Source organism: Phallusia mammillata, chromosome 7 (assembly GCF_965637545.1).
Source record: "Phallusia mammillata chromosome 7, kaPhaMamm4.hap1.1, whole genome shotgun sequence".
Classification (NCBI taxonomy): domain Eukaryota; kingdom Metazoa; phylum Chordata; class Ascidiacea; order Phlebobranchia; family Ascidiidae; genus Phallusia; species Phallusia mammillata.
The window spans coordinates 6,613,141-6,624,499 of NC_137258.1; the positions used below are offsets into that span (position 1 = coordinate 6,613,141).

Below are 11,359 nucleotides of genomic sequence, written 5' to 3' on the forward strand. Positions count from 1 at the left end.
CACAAACGACAGCACTCCATAGTAGAAGTAAGATACAGCAAAAAGTGTGTTTTGCAACGTTGATCTAAAAGTAATTTGCTTCGTCGCTAAAATAACAAACACAAAAATATGCCACAAACGAAAGGCCACATTACCACCTTTCAGGTGCAATCATAAAAGGAGTCGTGGAGACAAAAGATTGATTGGTTGTTTCTGGTAACCAAGTCACTTTTGACAACAACGCTTCAGCCTGGCACTGGTCGGTAGATGTCGCTATAAACGCGTATTTCTCTAGTGGTTTCCCGTATATCAGAGCACCGGCTGAAATCCAACATGCAAACACAGTGGCTGCGACTTGACCCACTGCGGCACCCTGAAAAAAAATAGTTCGGCGATGGGCAGAATAATATCAAAACCCCATACAGCTGTATATATGTATTGTATGACCAATGTAGATTTTTATAGCCGAAATGGCACATGTTAAGAACCGCTTGTTTTAGGCACTGTTACACAAAAACAAATACGGTACCTACATTCTTTACATGATATTAAAGAAGCTTCCAGGCAGGACAACACGATGTTTTAACAACATCTATTATAACTTACAACAGTTGTGCACCAAGGAAAAAAACAAGGCGAGTGTAAAGACTCCCAATATTGGACCAGCGATTGACCCGGTTAAGATGAGACCCAGCTGGTTGACAGTGGCGTCAATAAATTCAATGGAGAACGCGTATGACATCACCAGGACTCCGTAAATGAAAACTAAAAAAGTAGCTTATTGCGCATCATAATAAATAATAGTATACCACGCCCTTAAAGGTGTAATACCGAATCATGCCGGTCACCCAAGCATTCCCACATGACATGGACGCTTCAAGGCTGATAACAGTATGAATGTTTTAATCTTAGCAATTCATAATAACAATACCATACTATATATAACGATTTATATAATATAATACAATCAACTATTTCCATATTGAAGTCGCCCTGATTTGGACGCTGCTTCGGTACTTAAGTAAAATGTAATTCACTCAATAAAAAATATGGAGACAATATTTTCAGTTAAGACGTTATTATAAAAGGCTGGTTTTTATAATAAACCAGTAGATCAGCCATAGACTTTGGTTTGGTCACAAACTGATGAAGCCAACCTGAGATTTTACTGATACGTAACTTGGTGCGTTCACTGAGGTTAGGTTTCCATGGAAGAATAAAATCTTCCAAAATAAGCGCCCCGTTTGCATTGATTCCAGAAGATATTGTGCTGGAATTAGAAAAATATTACAATATTAGCTGTCTTACAAAAAAAATAATTACAAAAACAACAATACCAAAATTATACCACTTTGACCAAAAAGGTGTATGTCTCAACGCAGGCGTTATTTTAAAAAAAACGGACGGAACAGTAATTTACCTCATAGCTCCACTGAACGCCGCTGATACAAAGAGACCCGCCATTCCAGGTACATTCCTAAAAATCTTAACCACCATATATGGCAGCAGTTGATCTGGTTTTTCAATTTCTCCAGTTTTCAGTGGATCGCAGCCTTCAAAGTACGCGTACATCACACATCCAATCAATGCAGAAAGCGAGAAAAATATAACAGAAGGAACGATAGACAACACAGCAGCTCTGCACGATACGTAAACAGTTTTTAAGTGACTGTTCACGCTAAAACCTTAATATGATGCAAACCACAGCAATGTTGAGGATATAACTAGTTTGATTTAACTAATAGAATTGAACGCACATGCGAGTGTGCTTTACGGATTTGCACGCCAAGTAACGCTGGCTGATAGATTGAGTGATACAGCTCGCTCTGCACCAAAGGAAAGTTTGACCAATCACTATCGACCAGATGGTATAAGGATATGTTGGATCCAAGTTAAAACTGAAAAAGTACAACTTAAAAACGACTAGGAGGCTTTACTTAAAAAGAAAAGTTCTTTTTAAAGTAAGTTTGCAATAGCATTCGTTATTGATTCTCACTGGATGTTAAAACACAATTTTTCAATTGAGTTATTATTGCTACGTGAATTACGTCATCAAGGGATTTATGCGATTACGTAAATTGTATTGTAAAGCTAATTATGCTTTTTAGCCAATTGTGCGATTAAGGGGATTATTCGATTAGAAGAATTATACGTTGTCAGTGTATCCCAACGTGGGGGATTGATTTTTTAGAGGGATAATTGAGGTTTAGCTCAAAGGCACCTTGTTTTGTAACTGAGGTAATGCGAAATTTTACATACTTAATGGCGTTATGTCTGTTTCCTCTTTCCAGTGCATCCCACACATTTGTAAATCCCCCGACATCGCTTGTGGATTTGATGAAAGCGGCCACCATGCCAGCCAACATTACAAAAGTCTGTAACGTATCGGTCCACACAACCGCCTTCATTCCTCCCTATCAAACCCAGCATCGTGAAAAAAAAACAGGATGCAAGCAAGTATTGTTATAACAATCTTCTTGCAATTTTAGTTCAAAGTAAAAGAAATTCTCGATAATGCGGATTTTTTTAAAGAATGGTTGCAAATAATAATAAAACTCTTTTCGCAACAAAAAATAAACAAACCGAATTCTTTATACCATGGTTGTATAGAAAATGCAAATCACACTGGTGAGACCAATGGTCGTGCGAAGGCTTAGTGGTGTCACAGCGCTCAGTGCCAATGCTGGTAGATAAGTTGTCATTCCGTAATACAAGGTCTGTATAAACAATAAAACATGTAGTCAGCCTAAATGAATTTTTTGCCTGATCTTTTACCGGCAGATCTGCGATAAATTTGCTGCTTAAAGCACAATTCAATTACCAACTGGTAAACAAATAAACTTAAGACAAACTTTACAATCAAAGATATAGATTCAGTTTGAGTTTTGTATCATAACACCAGTTCTTTGCTGTTGATAACGCGTGGTTAACTGGGTAAAATGCATCATTAGCCAACAATAAGGACAAGGTTGTAAATAATCTGTATGTAAACCGACAAAAATTTGTTTAATTTGTAGATTTAGAGATGTCGGGGCCGTTGACTTACCAAGGAGAGAATTGATGCACTAGAAACCAGTAGTCGCAGTTTGCGATGATAACCAGATCTAACAGCCTTCCTTAACGCAATTTTACGTGCTGTACCGATCGTGGTACGTTGCCTACTGCATTGTCACACAAAACGTCTCATTCAGCTTCTTTGAAAAAGTTTTAGGACTTTTTTACGTTGCTGCCTGACCATACACTAAAGAAAATGTATCGAGCTCCAATTGCAGTGTTGCTTTTAGCCATGAACCACCTTTCAAACTTAACATTTGCTAAATGAAACCTACAGAAACAATAGTGCGACTGTATCTGATCATATGTTAAACAGTTTTTTGACAGCAGTGTAGTGCAAGCAGGGCTGCATTTACTACATGCATTGTAACTTGCCTTTAGCTAGTTAGGTTATCTAGATAGATATGTTATCGGGATTAGTTTTAGGAAACCAATACGACAGAAATGGGCAAAAATGGTAATACTCATACGGCAAGGGCGAGAAAATAGATTTTGTATTAGGTTCAACCAAATTGACAAGGCAATTACGTTCAAATTGAAATGCAACTTTTGAATAAAACATTTACTGGTACAACGCGCTATCAAACAATACAAATATTTTTTCTTGGAAACAAATACCCACCAAATCTTTTTTACCTATTCCAATTTTTTTGAACTGTTGACATCAAAACAAGGTTATTACTCAATTGGTTACGCATATCTCTTTTAGGTTTGCAGGAAAATGTCAGCACAGGTATTCAGGTTCTCACAGACAAGAGGATGGAGTACACTATCCACAACCACTTAACCCTAATGCACACGAAAAAAAAAATTGGTGTAATTTGTCAAACCATACGGCTTTAAAAGTCGCATCTAATCAAGATAATAAGGCCCCAATCTGCAACTGCTTTCAGTGCAATTTTGTATTATAAATGTAGCAATACTGCAGTTTGAAATGAAAAGACATCGATTATGTTTGCTAATTGGCAAGTTGTGCATCTGAAACTTGCAAAGGTTTCAACTCTGTTTTTCCGGCATTCTGTTCGCCACGTCGTGGAACACCAAAGCGAAAAAACTCGCGAATCTTTGGAGAAAGACGCTTGTTGTCAACGAACGGCAAAAATAAATCTGGATTCATTGCTGAAGGCTTGTTGGCTCCTGTACAACATTTAAATAAGTCATCGAAATTTGTAACGGCGGGAATGGAAACGGATTTTTACCTGTAGCAAATGAAACAACCAATCCAACCACCAAGGTAACTGAAAACGATAGCACCCCATAGTAGAAGTAGGATACAGCAAAAAGTGTGTTTTGCAACGTTGATCTAAAAGTAATTTGTTTCTTTTTGATAAAAAAATACACAATCAAATACAACCCAAGCCATAAAATGATTGATTTATTTAAACCTTTCAGGTGTAATCATTATAGGAGTCGTGGAGACAAAAGATTGATTAGTGGTTTCTGGTAACCAAGTCGCATTTGACAACAACGCTTTAGCCTGACACTGGTCGGTAGATGTCGCTATAAACGCGTATTTTTCTGGTGGTTTCCCGTATATCAGAGCACTGGCTGAAATCCAACATGTGAACACTGTTGCTACAACTTGGGCAACTGCCGCTCCCTGGAAAACAAATGTTTTACTAAGACTACTTATACGGTTTATTGTAACCTTACATCAATGTATAATGCCATTCTCCAAAGCGTGGGAAAAACGAATAAGTCTTTTCAGAAACAATTAAATACTAACTCAAACAAAATGTAAATGTAAATGAAGTATTTTTGCCGCAAGCGCCTTTCGCCCGCATCTATGCATTGTATCTTCTATGCTAAGAAACTAATGCATTGTCTAGATATGCCCTATTTTAATATACACAAAGAGATGGGGAACAGCCCACGTTAAGAACCTTTGGTTTAGGGTTTTGACACGGGTAAGAAAAAACGAATTCAGTACCTAAATTTCATTACGCAATAGAACGGAGGCAACAAATTTCACAACTTACAATGGTTGTGCACCAAGGAAAAAACACGGCAAGTGTGTAGACTCCCAGTATTGGGCCACCGATCGAACCAGTTATGACGAGACTCAGCTGGTTGACAGTGGTGTTGATAAATTCAATAGAGAATGCGTACGACATCACCAGAACTCCATAAATGAAGACTAAACAGGTAGTTAATGTTTGTAACAGATCAATAATATAACAGTTGCGTTTTTAGGCGATATCCAGCCCAGAAGTTTTAATCGGGCCGGGCTTTTCGGTTCGGGTTCGGGCTTAATTAGTATAAAATTAATTCAAGCCCGACGTCACGCCAGGTCAAATTTGTAAGGTTGTTTTCCGTTGGTAAGTTTTGAGACTGTTTTTAAAAGTTCAGGTTCGGGTGCCAATTTCAAGTCAACTCTAAACAAACCGATATTGTTGGTACCAAAAAAACCACCTCTATTTCAAATGTCATTTTAATGAAGGAAAAAAGTCTGCACATATTCAAATTTTAAAACTTATTTTGTTTTACAAAATTACAATTCTGAAACATGGGCATATAGGAGGCTAGCCTCCTACAGCTGTAGGCAAAACCACACCGCAGTGTGATAAAAGGTGCTTGTTACGACTTACATAATCTTATATATTGGCTTATGTAATCTCATACAATGACAGATATAATCTTATATAAGGACTTATATAATGTAATGTAATCACTTAATGTCACCTAAAAGTCGCCCTGATATAGAATCTGCTTCGTCAGTTAATGCAACTCACGAAGTTCGATATTATTATATTTGCAATAAACAGTTACATCACACATGAAACAATTTCAAACTAATTGCTTTAAAATGGATTGGAAAACTCACAAGCAACAAAAAGCAACTATCAAGTATAAGTAGTTGCTTAAAACAGTTAAAAACTAATATAAAACAACCTGAGATTTTGCTGATACGTAACTTGGTCCGTTCAGTGAGATTAGGTTTCCAAGGAAGGATAAAGTCTTCTAAAATAAGTGCCCCGTTCGCATTGATTCCTGACGATATTGTGCTGTAGTTTTAAAATAGATTAAAATATAAGAAAGCTGTAAAAACGCAAACCACTTAAATCAAAATTCTTTAGACAAGACATCTCTAAACGAGACTGTCTAAACGCTATGTCAACATTAAGCAGTCATAGTGTTTGGGTCGAAGCAATGTTTACAAAAACAGATTTTATGTTTTGTTAAACAACTGAAGCGATCACTGTTAAACTAAGGAAGACCTATCTTTGTGCAGACTTATCCTAGTACAATAATTCACCTCATAGCTCCACTAAACGCCGCCGATACAAAGAGACCCGCCATTCCAGGTACATTCTTGAAAATCTTCACCACCATATATGGCAGAAGTTGGTCGGGTTTTTCAATTTCTCCAGTTTTCAGTGGATCACAGCCTTCAAAGTACGCGTACATCACACATCCAATCATCGCAGCCATGGAGAAAAAGATAACAGAAGGAACGATGGACAACACAGCAGCTCTGCAACATGTTTTCACGTTGAAAAACCGTAATCTTTTTTATATTATTTAAACCAGTGGTTCCCAACCAGGGCCCATGACCTCCAGGGGGGCCATGAGTTGTGTTCGGGGGGGCCACAGGCGTAGATTCACAAGAAACACCCACTAGTCATTTTCACTTTAACTTTATTCCCGAATTTAATCGACTATTTCACATACCATTTGTTTATAGTGAGGTTTATCACGCTCATTTACTCTATTAGACCTGTTTAAGGCCAAAATTAATACCGTATCCCAACGCGAGATTGCTATCTACATTTTAAGGGGCCACAGGTCCTACATGGTAACTTGAAGGGGGCCACGAGGCCAAAAAGTTACTTTAAGGGGGCCATGGTCCACGAAACGTTGGGAACCACTGATTTAAACCAAAGCAATGTAACTAATTGTCAAACAAACGCACATGCGAGCGTGTTTTACGGATTTGCAGGCCAAGTAGCGCTGGCTGATAGATTGGGTGACGCATCCCGCTCTGCACCAGATAAATGTTTGACCAATTACAATCGACCAGATGGTATAAGGATATGTTGGATCCAAGTTGAAACTGTAAACGTACAAAACGTGCATGTTAAAAACGACTATAGAATTTCAGGTTTGAAAAGAAGTGAACAAAACTTAAGTTTGATTATATCTTTGATACGTCTATTTGTTTGTAGACTAAAGCGGAGAAAATCATTTTTAAAGTAATTTAATGTACGAGTCATATATTAAAAATACCCATATTTATTTTTTTAAAGAATATTTTTCCAAATTTATGTGCACGTGGGCAGTGTTTTTACCTGAATACCAAGTACGAACTGAAATTATATCGCCCGTTTTGGTCGGAAATGGTTAGGTTCTTTAACATTGATTAACTATTAATATCTCCGCATCTAGGGACAATAACTAAAACTTACGTGTTTTAGATTTCGTATTCTTGCACTAGCACGCAAAAATACATTGTGCATGTTTCGGTTCAATTAAGCAAGTTTTTGCATAATAAATGATGCATTAAAGTGAATTATGGATTCAGGTGAATATGCGATGAAGCCAATTATGCAATAAAGTTAATGATGCAGATCAGTAAACTGTGCAAATATGTGAGTTGTGTCAACTTTAAAATCAACATTTCAATCCTAATACAATTACATAGAACCCTTTTTACTGCACAAATACCTTAGGCCACTTTTGCACTGGTACGAGGTGCACATTTTTCCACCTCCTCAAATGAAGAGCTGAAAAACTGGTTTGTATTTCAAAGCATATATGAAGTTTTCATGTCGCAAGTCATTTTGACTTCTATTGGTACCGTAACTAAATTTAGTATTTATGCACGTTCTTCTACAACACGGATATGTGCTAGTTAACGGACTAGTACATTAGCTACTACATACAACCACGTTGGTTAACAGACGCATACTTAATAGCGTTATGTCTATTTCCTCTTTCCAGTGCATCCCACACATTTGTAAATCCCCCGACATCGCTTGTGGATTTGATAAATGCGGCCACCATACCAGCCAACATTACAAAAGTCTGTAATGTGTCGGTCCACACAACTGCTTTCATTCCTCCCTGTCAAACCGAGCAAAATGAAATCATTCAACCGACCTTAAATTATGCTTTTTATGATCCTACACTCAAAACTTTGACGTTGTATTTATACTAAAATTACAGTTTTGTACCGTTTTACATCTAACAGAATTTTTTATCAAAGATATATTTTAATCGTCAAATTAGATTGATTGGGATTTTGGCTTCATCAAACAACCTTTAAATTCACGTTTATGACCAAAAAAATAGTGAAACATCGCCAAAAAGAGTAAAAGTTTCCCAACAAAACCAAAGTAAATCGATTGTTTTTTCCTTACCAAGGTTGTATAGACAATACAAATCACACTGGTGAGACCAATGGTGGTCCGAAGGCTTAGTGGTGTCACAGCGCTCAGTGCCAATGCTGGTAAATAAGTTGTCATTCCGTAGTACAAGGTCTGTGTAATAGATAAACCACAAAATCATTACATTACCCAGACTTTCAGTTTTTGTAGCACAACAGTGGTGCTCTGTTGTTTACAACGCGTGGTTTGTAACTACTACACTACATTTTTAACCAACCATAAGGACAACTTTTATATTCCGAGTCTACAAAATTAAAATTCGTTTCATACATAATTATAGATTCGGAGATGTTATAAATGTTTGTGAAAATATCTTACCAAGTAAAGAATTGATCCACCAGAAACCAATAACCGTAAGTTGCGATGAAAACGAATCTCCAATAACTATATGTAAACAACGATGAAAAAACATTTTATTTAAGTGTTTAAAGAGTTTAAGCAAAATATTGGGTTGATGACCATATTTTTTTCTACTTTTGTGCATTACTACAACTTTTTTACAAGTGGATATTACTCTATGTCTAGTCAATTGTAACAAAACGTAAATATCTTTTGACACCAATTTATTATTTAGGATAATACCTCGTAAATGGACTTTGGTTTCAATCTGTGGATGAGCGGTATGTAATACACACAAGCGACAATGCAAGGAATGATGTTTGAAACCGAGTACCAGAGGATGATCGTACCGTAACCGTATGACTCAGTTGGAAAACCGATCACTGTGATAGCTGATATAAACGTGACGGCAATTGACATTCCCACCGGAAACTTTAAAGATACTTTTGTAAGCAGTGTTTTTGCATATGTTAAGCTTTTTGTTCAGTTTGTGTTACACGATTTGCGATTCATGTCTTATTGCAAACCTAAAACCAAATTAACAAAAGAAAACATTTTGCACAATGTTTCTGACACTATTTACACCGTTTAGGTTAATTATAAAATTAACAACATTATTGACATCTTTTTACCGGTGACATTTTTCTGCCTCCAAAATAATAGTTGTCTGTGTTTTCCTTTTTGCGATCAGCGATTGCGTAATAAAGTCCCACCATGAGTGGCCCGAGCAGCAGTCCTTAAAAACAAGAAATAAAGTACCCAAAGGTATTAGGGCCATGATAAAAGAAAACGTTGTAGTTGCTATTAACGTATTCGCAATCATTTACAATGTTTTGGACATGTTTGTTCTGTATAATACTTGCTGCAACCAATTCATTGTTCAAATCTGCTCGTTTAGGACTTTTTTTTATAAATTCCGAACAAATGGTAATAAAAATATATAATAATTGTTGTTGTAATGAAACTTGTAAAAGGCTATTTCAGTTAGCGGGACATTATAAATTATAAGGAACTATAAAAATAATTAGTTCAGGCAAAATTTTATACGGTTATGTTTGAGAGGTGAAGGTTGTAGCCTAATAGTAGGTTGGGTTATTACAATTTTTATACGTCAACATATGTTCTGTTGGATACGGTTATTTGTTTCCCCAACAGCTGTTGACAAACAGCTTTACTTAGTAACAGCAAAACATGTTTTGTATTATTGTAGGCAACTGCGCCAAGCAAAGTGTTATGCAATGTGGTGAGAAACGACGTGAAGCGTTTGTGTGCCTGAAGACATGCCACCATTACAGTGCGGTTAAGTAAGTCATGGCCTAACCGCAAACCCACGTGGATTACGAGCAGCGTTTTGAGTTGCAGTGGTGGTCTCAAGAACAGTATTTATTAGCTGCAGACATTTATTAGGTTTCCTACCTGTAAACACAACCAAGTCAACATTTCCAAAATAATTCACTTGCCCTGGGCGTTCCATTCTTGCGGTGAAAGTTGTAAGATTCTCAAAAAAAGCGTTCCGAGTTGTTGCCGAATGATGTTAACAAAAAAATATGTCAAGAAATGCCTAAAACAACAACAAGATGTTTAATTGTTTCTGCAAAACAGTTGTTCCTGTAAAACATGTCGCAAGTTAAAAAACAAAACAAAAACCTAACTGGACCTGCAAATAACCAAACTAAAATCAGGGCGCTATGGGTTTCAAATTCTTTGTCAGCTACAACAAGATGTTAAAAACACGCCTTCCTTGACCCACTTTTATGTGCAGTGTCGGTCATCAATGGTCAAACAAAAAGTCTCAACTGGCCTCTTTTACAAATGTCTTTTGGCCTAGTTGCTAAAAAAACAATAGTTTTCAGTGTTGCACTGGCTGACAGCGCACACTACACACTGTATATACCACTGCTGTAAGTAATACTTATCATTATTTTCTGCTTTTAACTATTCAGTTGGTTTTTCGTACTTCAGTTTGAACGCTATAGAACCTCGCGGCGTAGCATTTCAGCCCGTTGCCTTGATTATGTCACCGGCTTTTCCTTCGGCACTTAAGAGCAATTAATGAACCGTTTTAATCGGTCAACTCTTGAACTGATCCCAAGGCAACTTCGTCCAAACTTCCTGACTTTCGCGTCGCCAAGTCATTACTTTGGTGCAACTGCGCACAATTTTGTTTGTAGCTGTAAAAACAGTAAGTCCAGCGCGAGGTCTATATATAGGTTTTGTTTTAACCTCAAAATGTATTGACAAATAACGCAAAACCTTTTCAAAAACCATATGTTTATGCTCTAGGCTACCTACCTTATACCTAAAGAGACTCAATACTTTTCGCTAAAAGCAGATAAACGAATGGTGACTTCGCTACTGACTACAACATTTATACACGCGTCCACACCGCGTCAAAGCCAAAAGATATCTGCCATGTAGAAATTCCACGCAGGGGAATGAGCCAATTACAGAGCGTCACACACCCAAGCAATCAATGAGGCAGGAATGCGCTTAACTATGCCGGTGGAAAAACGTAATAAAGTGGAAAAGATGGTGGTATATTGCATTTAACAAGGAAGGAATACTCATGGACAATAACGGAACAACGAAATAACTAAAAA

The 11,359-nt window shown here is 37.1% G+C and overlaps 2 protein-coding genes across 3 annotated transcripts; both read right to left on the bottom strand.

The window, feature by feature from the left end:
• On the bottom strand, positions 1-1,716 carry LOC145237411 (sodium-coupled monocarboxylate transporter 2-like). The gene is made up of 4 exons (XM_080100263.1): positions 1,400-1,716; positions 1,137-1,249; positions 586-744; positions 1-352 (listed from the first exon to the last, which is right to left on the bottom strand). The coding sequence occupies exons 1-4, from the start codon at positions 1,549-1,551 to the stop codon at positions 225-227; spliced, it is 552 nt and encodes a 183-aa protein (XP_079956389.1). The 5' UTR covers positions 1,552-1,716; the 3' UTR covers positions 1-224.
• Positions 1,717-3,509: 1,793 nt separating this feature from the next.
• LOC145237410 (sodium-coupled monocarboxylate transporter 1-like) lies at positions 3,510-10,347 on the bottom strand. Of its 2 annotated transcripts, XM_080100261.1 has the most exons (13): positions 10,176-10,347; positions 9,392-9,495; positions 9,003-9,191; positions 8,739-8,804; positions 8,394-8,513; positions 7,943-8,097; positions 6,947-7,087; positions 6,290-6,508; positions 5,926-6,038; positions 5,013-5,170; positions 4,419-4,633; positions 4,233-4,336; positions 3,510-4,170 (listed from the first exon to the last, which is right to left on the bottom strand). In XM_080100261.1, the coding sequence occupies exons 1-13, from the start codon at positions 10,231-10,233 to the stop codon at positions 3,992-3,994; spliced, it is 1,821 nt and encodes a 606-aa protein (XP_079956387.1). In that variant the 5' UTR covers positions 10,234-10,347; the 3' UTR covers positions 3,510-3,991. The 2 variants fall into 2 exon arrangements, with proteins under 2 accessions (XP_079956387.1, XP_079956388.1); XM_080100262.1 differs by lacking the exon at positions 6,947-7,087.
• Between the last annotated feature and the right edge of the window lie 1,012 nt (positions 10,348-11,359).